This window comes from Vanellus vanellus (assembly GCF_965231255.1).
Source record: "Vanellus vanellus genome assembly, chromosome: 16".
In the NCBI taxonomy this organism is placed as follows: Eukaryota; Metazoa; Chordata; class Aves; order Charadriiformes; family Charadriidae; genus Vanellus; species Vanellus vanellus.
Genome location: NC_138921.1, coordinates 9,997,427 through 10,013,081, shown reverse-complemented (window position 1 = coordinate 10,013,081; position 15,655 = coordinate 9,997,427). Strand labels below are relative to the sequence as shown.

The following is a 15,655-nucleotide window of genomic DNA, read 5'->3' as shown; positions in this document are numbered from 1 at the left end:
CACTTCTGTTTCTTTTAGGATCTTTATAATAAGAATTTTCAGTGCCTCATTCCTAATTTCAAGCCCAAATTCGGCTGACCGTACTTCAGCTTACATTCTTAGACTTTGGATTTACTTCCCAGTAGGTACCTCTTAGAGCCAACCAACAAGAGTTGAGACACAGACACGTCGGCAGAAGCTAGTTTAGCTAAAGCTGACATTTAGTGGATCGTGTACAGAGCAATAACTGCAGTTTTCTAGAAACATGAAATGCAATTCGACCTCCTCAAACCTTTTTGGGTTGCTTTTAGTAAGTTTGATATGATGGGTGTTTCTCGTGTTTGAGCTCCAGTGACAGAATACAGTGGTCACAGCGCAAACACCTTAACAGAAGCTATCCTCAAAGCAGACAAAACAAAACAAAAAGATAAGGGAGATAGAGAATGTTAACGCTTTGAAGGTATGCAGCACTTCCTAAGTCACTTTAGCAAAGTGCTTAGATAATAGCGTAAAATTACATGGTTGACAGGCTGAAGATTATTGCTACAGAAGATCGGTTTGTATGTATTTTTTTAAACTGGTATTCCCTTGTTTTGGTGCTTTTCACAGGGCTCTCTTCGTGTTGCCAGCTGCAGTTGCTGCTCCCCCATGTTTGTATGTAGCGAATCCCCCCCCGTCGTACAGTCACAGACTGAAACTCCTTAAGCAGAGTCTTAAGCAGAAGGCAGCTCCTCACTTGCATCGGTTGCGACGGATTACAACTCCTCACTTGCTGCAGTTCCCTGACCTCCGGCTGGTGCAGTATGACTCAGGTAAAGGCGGGCATTTGGGGATAATATTCTGGTAATTTCCCGTTTCACAGGAATGGAATGTCTATATAAAATAATTGTTGGTTTTCTTGTTTGAAATATAGGAAAATTAGAAGCTCTTGCTATCTTGCTTCAAAAGTTGAAATCTGAAGGGCGTCGTGTGCTGATTTTGTCACAAATGATTCTGATGTTGGACATACTGGAATTGTTCCTGAATTTCCATTTCCTCACGTTTGTGAGGATTGATGAATATGCCAACCATGAACAACGGCAGGTAAGTTTGCCTTAGCCGTTATCCACTGGCACAGCAATATGTGCTGCTCAGGCTTTTGTATGCTGCAGCAGGGGAAGGAAATTTGCCTTGCTCCTTACTCATTTTGAAACACTCGACTTGTTTTTGTCTGTTTTTTATTAGGCTGTAGTGAATTTGGTTTGAAATTTTATCTTGATATCTAGTTTACTTCTCGCTTTTATTCCGTTTATGTAGGAGCTGATGAAAATTTTCAACAGAGACAAGCGCATTTTCTGTGCCATCCTTTCCTCTCACAGTCGTTCCACTGGAGTCAATCTTGTTGAGGCAGACACGGTTGTGTTCTATGACAATGACCTAAACCCAGTGATGGATGCAAAAGCTCAGGAATGGTGTGACAGAATTGGGAGATGTAAAGATATCCATATATACAGGTGATGGTTACAGCTCAACGACCGCGCTTTAACATGCTTTCATGTAAGGTTAATTCAGATAGCGCTCCTCTGTATGAGCTGAAATAAAGTGGAAACAGTGCTGAAAACTTCATCTCACTTCGGTAAAAAAGATGCCAGGTTATCATATGAAAATATGGTCTTTCTTAACACTAGATGTAATTAATGAATCATACTTGCATGGGTTTCGTCTGTTAGTTTACATGGAATTGTTTAAGTGAGGTGTTTTTTGATTTATTTTTTTTTTAATTAATTTTTAAAAAATTGCACGGATTGTTAAAAGAAAGCTTTGAAATAGAGGTGTGTATTTTGTTCTGGGCCTGTACCAGAACTAAAAGAAACCCCACAAAACCTCACAAACCGCCACGTTTTGAAAGTTCAGTGTTATTCTCAAAGGGCAATTTCTCTTTTTGTTCCCGAAAGCGGTTTTGGAAACGGCTTACCAGATTTCTATTCTTTTGTTTTTCCTCTTTTTTTTTTTTTTTTTTTTTTTTTAGGCTTGTCAGTGGTAATTCTGTAGAAGAGAAGCTTTTGAAAAATGGCACAAAGGACTTGATCAGAGAAGTAGCTGCTCAGGGAAATGACTATTCAATGGCCTTTTTAACACAGGTAAGTTAATATTCAAAATATGTTCAAACACCAGTGTTGCAGTGTTTAATAAATTCAAGCATCTGTGTTGGACTGTGCAATAACAGTTTAGTAGAAATCTATTTGGGCTAGAATTGATAGGTAGGCATATTAAATTTCAGGATTGCTTGAACTTAGGTGTTAGGGCCATATTTTCTCAAGTAGTCCTATCTGGTTTCATTCCTTTACTCGCACAGGGATGCACAGGCAGCACCTATGTCACTTTAAGTATTCTGGGTTCTTGTACCCTGCTGCAAAATTCTGCAGAGCTTGTAAGGATGAAGGTTTCAACAACTTTAAAAACATGAAATGGAAAGTTTGGGTATTTAGTGAGGTAGTCTCTCGGTTGCTGCTGTGAAGATGCAGACGGCAGTGGCTGCCCTGATGAAGCTCTTCATCCCCTTTTGGCACTCCCAGCATGGTGGTGCAGGATGAGAACAGGGTGTATTTCTGACTTTCCTATATATGAACTCTTTAACACTTTATTCTACTCTGTCCTGTACAGGAGAAAGTTACAGAAGAGAAGAGGGACAATTTTCCAGAAATAATAGCTATTTATTTTTTCTTTAGTCAGTCCATAGTTTATAAGGTCACTCGAATCTGTGCTAATTCAAAGCTATATAAAAAATAGAGTGGTCCTGAAAGCTGAATGTACGTCTCTCTATTTTTTTTTTTTTTTTCCCTACTTACCAAGCAAACGATTCAGGAATTGTTTGAGGTTCATTCTCCTATGGAGGATTCTGGATTTAGAGTGAAAGCAGAAGAATTTGTAGTACTTTCTCAAGAGCCATCTCCAGCAGAAAATATTTCACCTAAAGTTGCAAGACCATTCATAGAGGTAATTGTTAACACATACACTAAAAATACAGCTGTGCAACATTAGCATTAAACGGCTGCCTTATCTTTTCTTATTTGGGTAAATTCTGTCAATCTCTTTTCCTGGTGTTTTTATGTTTTGTCATTTTCTTTGTAACAAAACTTCCAAAAGCTGGTGGTTGAGTTGTATACTTTCTGGGGACTGTTTCTCTTGCCTCAGCAGAGACTTGCTGCAGAAATCTGTGTTGGATTTCCGTGAACTTCTTCTGGGGTTTGTTTCCATATATTTGAAGTCTTCATTATTTTAAAAATCTGTCGTTCTGAAAGGCCCTCAACAGTATCGAACAAGAGGATGAGGAGTCAAATGATTGTGTACAAGAAATAGGATCCGAGTCAAGCATTGAACCTTTAATCACAGAGCTCTGTGAGACAAAATACAATGAAGAGCCGTCACAGCTGCAGGAGTTAGTTGCTGTTGTGGATCAGGTACCATGACTTTCTATGAATATTTGATTAAAAAGTAACGTGTAGTTCAAATATTTCAATTTGTTTGCAGTCTGCCCTTAAAGCAACTTTGTTGTCTGTGGGATTGATAATGCCATTAAATGGATGGGAAATCTCCTACTGACTTAAGATGTTAAGCCATCAGAGAGGGAGATTAGTTTTAAGGAGAGCTTTGGTACACTCTCCTTCAGTTAACATTTCTTTTATTATCCTCAATACTAACTTTTTTCTTTCCTTGATAACGTTGTCTCAGCTCACGCCAATTGAGAAGTATGCCTTGAATTATTTAGAGCTCTTCCACGTTTCAGTTGATGAGAATGAGCCACGGCTGAATGAGGTAAAACAAATCATCTTTCTTGTCTATGTTGTTCTGTCACATAAGTAGGTTCATATTTTCAATGTAAAGTGGAAGTTTCTCCAGTGACGTGGAATATATTGTAGGCGCTTCTGTGATCTTCTTTTGCTATTCTTTATCAACACCGGAATGCCTTAGAGAGAGCTTATTATTTGGGGATTTTCTTGGTTTAAGCAGGTGTCAGTTCTTAATTTATTTTCTATAAAATGGGAATGCTATTCTTTATCATCACCGGAATGCCTTAGAGAGAGCTTATTATTTGGGGATTTTCTTGGTTTAAGCAGGTGTCAGTTCTTAATTTATTTTTTATAAAATGGGAATGACATTCTTCAGCACAGCTCAGCAAATATTTGTTGTACTCCATTGATAGCAGGGGAAAAAATGTCATTAATTTCAATGAACCTCCTTACCTGGGTAAAGGAGCTGTGTTCTGGTTGTCTTGGTTGTTCAACTGAAATTCTGAGTTTGCTTTATTTTGAGGGTTTAAAGACCATCAACAGAGACCAAAAAATCTCTTCTAAATGATTGGGAAAGTATCTGTTAGATAATTGCTGTAAGATTTCTGTGCCTGAAAATGTCAAAGTTTAAGGAGTTTGTCCATAAAAATACAGATCCAGTGTCTGTTACTGCATAAAGTTTATAAGGAGTCTGACTTTCATCTAGATGGAATTGAAAACTGCAAAGAAAGCATGGGAAGTCCAGCATATGAAGGAGCTAAAGGAAAAAGAGCAAAAAATGCTTTGGGAGGATGAAGAGGAACTTCTAACGTACACTCGGGAGGATGCATACAACAAAGTAATTCCTAATCAGTCTTGTTTTTCTTAATAGTAAATTTCTTAACAGTTATTCTGAGAATACGTTTTCCTTCAGAGTTCGGTTGGATCGTTTGAACTGTATTCTCTTTTTGCTTTCTAGGAATATGTCTATGAAGGTCCAGATGGACAAACCGAAATAATGCCAGTAAGTAGAAGTAACACCAGGCAGCCGAAATAGGCTTTTTATTTTTCGAAACATCAAGATCAGTGGAGAGTTAATATTGCAGTAACTACAAATTTTGTTCTGTGCAGCTTTGGACTCCTCCCACTCCACCTCAGGATGACAACGATATCTACATTGATTCTGTTATGTGCCTGATGTATGATACCACTCCTATTCCAGAATCAAAGTTGCCACCGGTGTATGTCAGGAAGGAACGTAAACGACACAAAACAGATCCATCTGGTAAATGTTTGTTCAAAACAGTTCTGAGATTTATTGCTGAAAGTTAAAAATCGGGGGATTTTTCATACCTCTTACATGTCTGGTCCAGTAAAGATGACATTTGCAGGTTTGAAGAGTTGGATATTCTTGTTTCACTGTGGTTTTGCAGCAATAGAATCACTGGGAGCCCCAGTTCTTAGAGTGTGTCTTTATTTAGACATCCAGGTGTTTTTAAAGGACAATTTTAGAAAACAAGCATTCTACTGTGTGAGTTAGGACATGGCTGATCTTACTTTATACCAGGCTCTGTTTAGTTCCTGACAGTGCACTTTTAAGAGGCAGTGGCAAATACTCTGTACGCACGTAGGAGCATTTTGTGACTCCAAGTAGCAAATGAATCAAAGAATGGTAGTAACTATTTACCAAGAATTGTTGGGTTTTTTTTGGTCTTAGCTGCTGGTAGGAAGAAAAAGCAGCGTCATGGAGAGACAGTTATTCCACCTCGTTCACTTTTTGATCGAGCAACTCCAGGAATGTTGAAAATGCGCCGAGAGGGCAAAGAGCAAAAGAAAAACATCTTATTGAAACAACAAACACAATTTGCAAAGCCTTTGCCGACTCTTGTCAAACCAGCTGCTGAGGCTGGACAGGATAATCCAGAGTGGTTGATCAGCGAAGACTGGGCACTTCTGCAGGTCAGATGATACCTGCACTTTCTGCTGTTATTATTTACTGTATTTCTGCTTCTAATTTCAGAAATGGCTCTTTCTGCACTTTATCTCTTCAAAGTTCTTTCTAATTCTTAATGGTCAGTTTGGCATTTTGCGGATGTAACTCAGAACAAATAGCCGCTCATTTGTGTTCCTCTAAGGGTAAATTAAAGGTTAAGCTACAGAATGCAGGATTAAGTCCTATTTTGGTTGTAGAGACCACTTACTGTTATGTTCCGGATCAGTTGTGCTGGCTGAACGTTGTATAATGCAGCTAAAGTTCTCCCCGCCTTTGAGAAGCGAGCGGCACTTGAGTGGCAGCTCTCGCTTTCTCTTGTACCAGTCGCCAAGTGTTTTCTTGCGCGTCAGTCTGCGTAATGGCATTTTATGCTTATTTATTCTCTGTGAATGTAGGTGAACTCGTAGCCTGAGCCCTGAGCTATCTGTATCCTTGTAGTAATGGTGTGTGGACACATGCAGATAAGGGTAGGTCTGGAAGATTGGAACGATTTGTCGTCTGAAGCTTTTGTACCTTTATCTATTGCAGGCAGTGAAGCAGCTGCTGGAGCTTCCTTTAAATCTTGCTGTTGTATCGCCAGCACACACTCCCAATTGGGACCTTGTTAGTGATGTTGTTAACTCATGCAGCAGAGTCTATCGCTCACCAAAACAATGCCGAAACAGATACGAAAATGTCATTATTCCAAGGGAAGAAGGAAAGGTGAGTTTACATAGAACGATGCGTCTTTTTTTACCTTAAGTTTGTAGAGTTTTTTTCCTTATCTCCGTAAACACTTGTTTTTTTTTATTAAATGTTTCAACAGTGTAAATAAATAACTTTTAAAAGATTATAAAATTATCCTCATCAGGATTTCCACTTATTTTATGTGATTTCTTTGAAAAGAAAAAGCACCTGAACAAAATCTTCCACAAAAGATCATCTAACTTTCCTTCTTATTTTACAGCTAATGTACGAAGCTAATCCTAAAAAGAAGACAAAAAGTATTTATAAGGTGTGCATTGGTATTCTTTCCAAATCAAATCTAGACACTGTGGTATTTAGCAGCAATGGAGGTGGGCAGATAATTCATATGAGATCCATGTTGAGTGTTACTTGAGTTCTGAAACATCAATTAAAATACCAAATTTATTTTTCCTTTCTTAGTTGATACAGTGGATTGACACCAGACTTCAGCTTTTGGATTTGGTAGATAAATTTTAAATCGTACAAGAAGTTTGTGATTTCACTTAAACTGTAGGGGGTATTTTTTCACCTAACAACCACCATGTAACTTATCCTGATTATTATGACGGTACTTAAGATCTGTAAGAATGTACTTCGTGCTAGGGTCTAAGTGGATTGCGAATATATAGTGAACTTAATGCTTGAAGCACCTTTTAGTAAATGAGGATGATAGTACGCTACAGAAACAAAAATAAATTCCGTGATTATAAACAACTTCTTCCAAACCATCCAGCAATTTAGTGACAGAACTGGGTAGAAAATCTAGAACTTCTGACTGTAGTCCCATTCTCTGACTAATAAGCAGGTTTGTCCCTGACTGGCAGTTTCTACTTAGGAGAAGCCAAACGTTAGCGTGGCATGGTGTGTTGGATGTTAACATAGCTTTGTTGGGAGAGCAGTGCAGTGATGGTTTTATTATGTTACGTGTGCGCTATGCATAACTATAAACTAATGGGCTCTTGGTTTGGGTACTGAATTAAACTTGCAAAATCTAAACTAAAGCAAAGATTCTTTTTCAAATTAGAGTTTGCCACTTTGTATGTCCCCAAGTGCTGATGCCAGTGTGACCGTGAGAACTGCTCCTTATTTTGCTCTTTCTTTATATATTTCCCATAGAGTTTTGTGTAACAGTAAGTTATCATTGACACGAGGCAGAAACCAGTCTCTGATAGATATGTTGGAGTACGTTTTTAAATAATCTACAAGTGCACCATGTGTTTATACATAGACAAAATGCCATGTGGCTGCGTTCGCAATTGAAAGTTGATTTGTTTTCTTTTTTTTAGACTAAAAACAGTCGCCCACTTCGTACCAATCAGATCTATGCTCAAGATGAGGGTGCCACCCACACGCAACTTTATACTAATCATTTTGAGATGATGAAAATGATTGCAGGAAAAAGAAGTCCACCTATCAAACCTCTGTAAGTTTAACTGGGATCGTTTGATCTCCCTGTCACCACAGGTCTCCTGGAAACTGTGCTCTGAATTGATCTCGCAACCGAGAGTTATTTTACACTATTTCAAACCGCTGTTTTGTTTCTCTGTTCTTGATCTCTTTCCTTGCATCCTGACCTTCTGTTATTGGAACGCCTTCATATTTCACGTGTTTGGGTTAGCTTTTACTCCATGCATTTGTTTGGCTCGATTAATAGCAGAAGAGTACTTCCGTGGTTTTTTTATTAAATCTACTTTATAAACTACATTTTCCATTTGCCTGAATTGTAAACATTTTGATATCTATGGTGTTCAGTAGTACAGTTTTTCTAGGTATATTCCTGCAGTAACTTTTTGTGTATTCATTTAATATTTACCGGTCTTTCTTAAAATGTCTGTCTGTATGCAGGCTCCAGTACTGGTGGGAATATCACAAAAACTTCACCAAAACTGCCATGTCATCCACTAAAACATGTGAAATTAAATATTGGTTTTAAGTTTTTTCTGTCTCCAGTAATACGGTTTTGCTCAATTTCAGACTTGGCATGAATCCTTTCCAGAAGAATCCAAAGCATGCATCAGTGCTTGCAGAAAGGTGGGCACTCTCTGTCTTAAAGGAGTTATGAATTGCATAAAAGTGCTTTCTTTTCTTTTCTTTTCTTTTCTTTTCTTTTCTTTTCTTTTCTTTTCTTTTCTTTTCTTTTCTTTTCTTTTCTTTTCTTTTCTTTTCTTTTCTTTTCTTTTCTTTTCTTTTCTTTTCTTTTCTTTTCTTTTCTTTTCTTTTCTTTTCTTTTCTTTTAACTTTCAGTTATTTATTTTTAACGGTCGTGTGCTTTGTCTTATCATTGTTTCTAGTGGAATCAACTATGATAAGCCACTTCCTCCAATTCAAGTTGCATCCCTCCGAGCAGAACGTATTGCAAAAGAGAAAAAGGTATGGTCTCCATCTCAGCTATACATATGACTGCAGTAATTAAAAAAAAATTAGACAACAGAGGAAGTATGAGAAAAGCTGCCTCCTGGGAGAAGTTTTGGCGGTACAGTAGATATTATGGGCAGCTGCAAATTGTTCATGTACTAGGGTTTGGCTGTCCAAGGTCCAAAGCGAGACCTTTCCTTGGCCCTGTATGTCACACTCATGCTCGTTGTTTAGAAGCATCTTTTTGGAAGACATGCTAAAAACATGTAAAAACCTTATTTTATTCTTGACCATTCTGTAGCCTCCTTTCTTGTATTATTCAGAAAGAGATACTTGTCCTGGCTTGTTGATGGTAGATCGCTCGTTGTGCTGTGCTCTGAGCCATATAAACACGAATGTAGCTTGGAGTTTGGAGCTTGGAGTTAAGTCATGTAACTTGGAGTTAGAGAGTTACAGTGAAGACAGATATGCATGCTGTCTCTGCACACACATATATAATACATGCTTAGAATTAAAGGGGGTTTGTTTGTTGTTTTGTTTTTAAAAAAAATACATCCTGATTGTTACGTGCACTGTTTTGAAGACTGTGAAGCTCACGCTTTGATCTCTTAGGCTTTGGCCGAACAGCAGAGGGCACAGCAACAGACAGGTCCGCAGCCTCAGCAGCAGCAAGCTGGCCAGCAGCAAGCTCAGCAACCAGCTGTACAGCAAGCACAAGCCCAGCCTCAGCCCCAGGCGCAGGCACAGGTAGTTCAGCAGCCACAGGCAGTAGTGCAGACTGCAGTAACTACTGTGGCCAACACGGCAGTATTGGTAAGAAAGGGAGGGCTTGGTGCCTCTGATGTAGTAACTTCTGTGTGTACCGTATTTGCGTGTTTTATTGTCTCTGGAAAGTGAAAAATGCAGGTCAGTGTAGTGAGATAAAAGCTGTTTCTTTCTTTCTGATTTTTTTCCGGAGGATGCTGAGTGTCTTCTTTTTTGCTCATTTATTAAGGCCGTGTTCGTACCATTATAGCGGTAGGTCTTGGCATTCTGAGGTGGAAGAACGACACTGGTGGAAAATCTTTGCAAAGATTTTTTGCCTTTTTCAGTTTAGACTTCAATTTAATTTAATCGAGTCTGAGCAAATACATTTCTACTGTCAGTGAACAGTGTTTATACAGAGAACTTGGAGAATAAAGAGAATGTAGCTGTAAAAGCTATGCTGTTAAGTAGGTTAAAAACCAAAGCTTTATTAACTTTTGCAAGGCAAGTGGAATGTTGCATCCTACAAGACTTACCATGGTTATTTTATTGCAAATCTGTGCAAAGTTTTCGTGGGTTCCTTAAATCTAGAGTCTGTTTTAATTAATCTGATGGCAGGTCTGAGGCTTTTGTTTTTAGAGCCAATCCCATTTGCACACTAACGTGTGCAGGCAGTGGGGATTTTATTTTGCTTGTTGAAGGGCAAGAATGCTACAGTTTTTACAGAGAGAGGCAGAGGGTGGGTTCTGACCCATGAGTATTGCTGTGTATCTACTGCTCAGCGGCGTTCCTGTGTGAGTGGTTGTCTGTGGTGCGTCAGAGTAATATTTTGCTGCTGCCTTCTGCTAACAAGTGTGTCAAATGACCAGTATTTACCAAACATTTGACTGGTCTCCAGTTGCTCATTAGTGTGGCAGACTCCTAATATATACTTCAGTTGTTGTTGATACGTAGAATGAATGAACAACTGCAGAAGTATCTGTACGTTTTATTGCATTTTTCTTATTTTGTCACTTCTGGAATACAGCATTGTGTTAAACAGCATAGTAGCATAAGAGCTTTATTCGGTTTTCTTTTATTGTTTTTCTGAACTGTTACCTCAATTGTCTTCTAAATAGGCGGGCACGATCAAAACAGCAGTTACGGGGACAAGTATACAGACCGGTAAGAAGACTTCATAATTAGGCATTGGAGATGATAGGACACTCAGATTTTCATTTTCAGAATCTCACATTTAATCTTGGCTTGCTTTCAGCTACAGTGAGCGGAAATGTCATAGTGAATACCGTTGCTGGAGTCCCTGCTGCTACCTTTCAGCCCATCAATAAACGTCTGGCTTCACCTGTTATACCTGGAACGTTGACTGTGAGTACATCGCATTGCTCGTTGTGTCCCTGGACTGATCTTGGTTGCATGTTTTATCAGTGTATCCCTTTCCTTCTTTAGCTTTTCATGTTGTCGGAAACTTTGCTGCTTGCAAATTTCATGTGCATCACGTGATTCTGTATCAAACCCTTCTCCTTTACCAAAATATCAGAACGCACTGGGACAGTTCATTAGAAAGAAGTGCCTAATAGATACTACTGTTAAAAATAGTTTGTAGACAAGTGCTGTCATAGGCAATGTATTATGTTGTTATCATTCCCATCCTGTAACTGTTTTGTGCTTTGTTAATTATGATCTTTATTATTATTTTAATGGTGTAAGACTATGGAAGATAAAGCAAAAAATTGAAAGGTAGTAAAATCATATTTCTGTAATGTAGTTAAGGGTTTGGTGATCAGCCTGTTTGAAGGAGATCTAACCAGCTGCTGATTATGAGGCATACCCGAACAGATAAACGCGTTAGAAAGATTTGGACCTTCTTTGCTTTTGCAATGCCTTTGCATTTTTTTATGTTTGTTTCTAAAATTGTATAGTCCGTTTCCATAAGGTTCCATAGCTTTATATGAGGTATGGAAACTGTGAGAAAGATTGACTGTGTTCCTTTTCAGACTTCGGGAGGCACTGCAACCGCACAAGTGGTACATACCCAGCAGCGGGCTGCGGCCGCACCTGCTGCTTCCACAGAGCTGGTGACCCTGGCATCCACCCAGGGAGTGCGTGCAGTAACGTCAGTGACAGCATCAGCAGTAGTAACTACAAACTTAACGCCCGTGCAGACCCAGACGAGGTCTTTGGTGACTCAAGTTACGCCAGGTAATAGTCGTGTATTTAGGGATTTTTTTCAAGGGTATGTAAAGGGGCCCAGAATATCTGTAGGTTGCTTGACTGCCATAGCCCCACAATATGGAAAGTCTGGATTTCTTGGCAGCACAATTAAACAATGCTATGTTTTTTAACTTGCATTATTGTTGGTGCTCAGACTACATTTTTCTCCAGTATTTTTGGATGAAGTATTGCAGTAGAGAGCTGCTTGGCCCCTAGACATTACAATTAAGAAAGATTATTAATAATTTAGCACTAAAAAACGTTGTGAAGAAAGGAGCATGTATTTTATTATTTACTCTGCTACGTCATGTTTATGCCAATGTGTTGTTATTTGTAGTTAGTCTACGAACTGTGCTGGAGCAGAAGAAATACACATTTAACAGCTTGGATTTTCAGGTGAAGTCAATGAATTAAATTGTATGTTGAAAATCTTTCCTCAGAGCATTTTGTTTTTTCTTTATTCACAGCTACACCAACAGTCCAGTTATCCGGCAAAACGATCACCCCTGCTCACTTCCAGCTTCTCAGGCAACAGCAGCAGCAGGCTGCTCAGGTGCAGGTCCCGCAGATTCAGGCTCAGGCACAAGCCCAGTCTCCGGCTCAAATAAAAACTGTAGGAAAATTGTCACAGGTGAGGAAATGCTTCTAAAGTAATGTGACGTGTTACTCTCGTTACTGTAAGCATCGTTAGCAATGTGGGTTGTATCCTTGTTTCTTGGGCTAGAGTTAAATGCAGCTCTTTCTTAAATTTGTTCCTACTAGAATTTCATGAAGGCAGCGAGTCTGACAGCCGTTTCAAATAGTACCACTGTCGCAGTAGGTCGGGATGTAAAGCGCTTAGTATTACTTCTTCAGTGGTGACCCACTGCATAAAAGAGTTGCGTTCTCAGCTCTTTGACCTTAACTAAGGTCTGGCATAGCATGTTTCTCCTTTAAAGCTCCAGATTCATCTCCATTTTTTCCGATAGTCGTGTAAAAGATTGGAAATGATGGAAGTGTTTGATTTTTGCAGGAACAGTTGATCAAGTTGCAGAAGCAGAAACTGCAGCTTCCCCAGCAGCAGGCAGCGCAGCAGACGCAGCAAGGGGCACAACAGCAAACAGCACAAGTACAAGTGCAACAGCAACAGCAAACTCAACAACTGACTGCTGTTACAGCGCCTCGTCCTGGCGCAGTGCTCACGGGCACTACTGTGACAAACCTGCAAGTTGCTCGTCTTGTAAGTTGTCTTCGACTTTGCAAAAACAGTCTTAACACCTTACTCTCTTTGCTGGTTTAAATGAACTGGGTACTGGTCATTCACGCACACGAGTGCCCTTTCGCATTACTTGGGCAGCACAAAAGATACAGCTGTAACATAAATAGCTTTAAATTGCACTTACCCACTGATACCGTCTCTGAAGTCTATTACTGTAGAGGAGCAATTACATTTAGAAACATTTACAGCTATCGCTTTATAATGATCTTGTATATGCAGCAAATGCTTTTTGTGCCAGTACAATAATCTTCATTCCTTACTGCTTAGACTCGTGTTCCTGCTTCCCAGCTTCAAGCACAAGGACAGATCCAGGCCCAAACTCCGCAAGCAGCACAGGTTGCTTTGGCAAAGCCCCCGGTGGTGTCTGTTCCAGCTGCTGTCGTGTCATCTGCAGGAGTCACTACGCTCCCCGTTACTGTTGCAGGCATTAGTGTTGCCATTGGGCAGCCACAGAAAGCAGCAGGTATGTCAACAGACTTGCTAAAACATAATAAAATTTTAAATCCCACTTTTTTAAAGGTGGGATGTTTCATAATAATCTTTTGTGTGGGACACTCACACTTTTTAAAAACGGGTTGCATGACAGTTTGTTTCTAAAATGAGGAAACAGAATTGAGCTTATTCCGCTTTATCGAGACGTTAATATGATTCTTTAGCCAGATATGGTTGGTGTTGGTTTTGGTTTTGTTTTGTTGGGATTTTTTTTTTTAATCTGTGCATGAGTGTAGGTGAGCAGATACAGTTTTAAAAACAAAGACATAGCAATTTCGTCATTTTTCTTAAAATGAAAAATGGAAATAGGAAAACTTTTGTATTTCATAGCTGTACTGGGGACAGAATTTTTTCCTGTAGGAAGACTGTTGTTAGAACACAACGTTAGCTTACTCATGCCCTCAGATAACAGAATGTTTTTTCCTCCACTGTCAAAATCATATGTCTTATTCCCATTAAAATCAGTGGGTTATTAGTGCTCAAAGCTACACAGATGTAGAAGTCTATAAAAAGCACAGTCTGTGTTTGCAAGCTGTGTTTACTGGGACAAAGCAATAAAATGAAGACTCTTAACAGTTCTAATTATTTTTGTAATTTTCAGGAGGCCAGACAGTAGTTGCACAGCCACTGCATGTCCAGCAGCTTCTAAAACTCAAGCATCATCAAGCAGCACAGCAGCAGAAAGCTATCCAGCCTCAGGTTGCACAGGGTCAAGCTACTGTGCAGCAAAAGGTACTTGTTGTTTGCTCTGCGTAATGCTTCTGTGGTTTTAAAGCTTCAGCTCTGAATTACGAGGATACTCCTAGAGAGTCCGTCAGTATTTCGAGGGGTGAATCTTAACCGTATCCAGAGAGAACGGTTTCTCATGTGCCTTGTCAGGTGCTTAATAATTTTTTCAATAAGGCGGCTGTTTGGTCTGATTTCTCATGCCCCAAACTGGGTTTTCTTTTTTAAATAACAAAGATAAAGATTCTCTTCAGTCACTGCTAATATAACCAAACGCGGGAAATTTGCAAAGATTTTTCACTGTTTATAATATATTTTCTTGTCATTGATGCCTTTTTTTTTCTCTTCTGCAGATAAATGCTCAACAGGTTACGGTCCAAACCCAACAGCAGACTTCACAGCAACAAAAAGTAACTTACACTACACAACCTGCCATTAAAACACAGTTCTTAACAACTCCAATTTCCCAAACCCAGAAACCAGGTGGAACCCAGCAAGTGCAGGCCCAGATTCAGGTACAGGTAACACAGGTTTTACACCTTTAAACTCTGCTGTGACTGGAGAATTGTGAAGATGACAGGTGATGTAGCATTTTAGCACCCACTTGTGTTAATTCTATTGACTTTACAATAAAATTCATTGGTGGTGAATATGTGGCCTTGTAGCAGGTCAGGGGAACTATCTGAGATATAGGTTCACCTTTCCTCTTTGAAATAAATAAATTCAGTCGCTCGTTTTTATTAAGCGAGGGATTCCGTACTGTGTTTACTAAGGAAAATTCAGCCAGTTCTTCCTCTCTTCTGCTGTTGCCTCCCAGCCTAATCTCTGGCAGCCAAGGATAGGTGACAGTTCAGTTATCTTCTTTTTGGCATAACTGGATCAGTCTAACCAAGGAAAAAGAAGGGGGTTAGGAATTGGAAGCCTTATTCTTATCTAAGGTGATGTAGCCCAATAGAAATTCTGTGCTTCCTTCGGTTTTTTATATAGTTAGGAGGAAACGAGTATGTTGCAGTTAAAATTGCAAATACGACTTTTCCTCTTCCTCTCCTAGCTAAGTTCTTCAATACACTGATCTAAAAAGTTTTACAAAAGTTCAGTATCACTGAGAATGCCAAGCTGCAACTTACCATGAACAGGACTCTGGAAAGGTTTTCACTCGGTAGCAGGTTCGATAGGTATGGTGTTTTGCTGCTATTAGCAATTTTTTATTTTGACCAAATCTTTATTTCTTGTCACTGCAGGTTGCAAAACTTCCACAAGTGGTCCAGCAACAGGCTACGGTTGCCAACATTCAACAGATGGTTTCAGTTTCCCAGCAGGTGGGTTTTGCACGCCTCAAATATAGCACTAGAAACATGATCCTACTGAAGGCTCTTTTATTTGGAATATGTGTATTTTCCACCTTATGTGTGGCATAGGCGA

The 15,655-nt window shown here is 39.3% G+C and overlaps 1 protein-coding gene across 1 annotated transcript in view; it reads left to right on the top strand.

Moving 5' to 3' along the window:
- Positions 1 to 15,655, top strand: part of EP400 (E1A binding protein p400) — a 50,030-nt gene that overhangs the window by 31,777 nt on the left and 2,598 nt on the right. The window contains exons 29-54 of the mRNA XM_082491577.1: positions 589 to 791; positions 893 to 1,062; positions 1,276 to 1,472; positions 1,988 to 2,099; positions 2,812 to 2,955; positions 3,261 to 3,419; positions 3,691 to 3,774; positions 4,456 to 4,587; positions 4,708 to 4,752; positions 4,860 to 5,013; positions 5,446 to 5,687; positions 6,250 to 6,423; positions 6,668 to 6,715; positions 7,734 to 7,870; positions 8,422 to 8,478; positions 8,739 to 8,817; positions 9,415 to 9,615; positions 10,665 to 10,710; positions 10,802 to 10,911; positions 11,541 to 11,745; positions 12,225 to 12,388; positions 12,770 to 12,976; positions 13,283 to 13,478; positions 14,109 to 14,239; positions 14,587 to 14,754; positions 15,475 to 15,552. Of these exons, the coding sequence (XP_082347703.1) occupies positions 589 to 791; positions 893 to 1,062; positions 1,276 to 1,472; positions 1,988 to 2,099; positions 2,812 to 2,955; positions 3,261 to 3,419; positions 3,691 to 3,774; positions 4,456 to 4,587; positions 4,708 to 4,752; positions 4,860 to 5,013; positions 5,446 to 5,687; positions 6,250 to 6,423; positions 6,668 to 6,715; positions 7,734 to 7,870; positions 8,422 to 8,478; positions 8,739 to 8,817; positions 9,415 to 9,615; positions 10,665 to 10,710; positions 10,802 to 10,911; positions 11,541 to 11,745; positions 12,225 to 12,388; positions 12,770 to 12,976; positions 13,283 to 13,478; positions 14,109 to 14,239; positions 14,587 to 14,754; positions 15,475 to 15,552 (3,643 nt within the window). The remainder of the gene's footprint in view (positions 1 to 588; positions 792 to 892; positions 1,063 to 1,275; positions 1,473 to 1,987; positions 2,100 to 2,811; positions 2,956 to 3,260; positions 3,420 to 3,690; positions 3,775 to 4,455; positions 4,588 to 4,707; positions 4,753 to 4,859; positions 5,014 to 5,445; positions 5,688 to 6,249; positions 6,424 to 6,667; positions 6,716 to 7,733; positions 7,871 to 8,421; positions 8,479 to 8,738; positions 8,818 to 9,414; positions 9,616 to 10,664; positions 10,711 to 10,801; positions 10,912 to 11,540; positions 11,746 to 12,224; positions 12,389 to 12,769; positions 12,977 to 13,282; positions 13,479 to 14,108; positions 14,240 to 14,586; positions 14,755 to 15,474; positions 15,553 to 15,655) is intronic.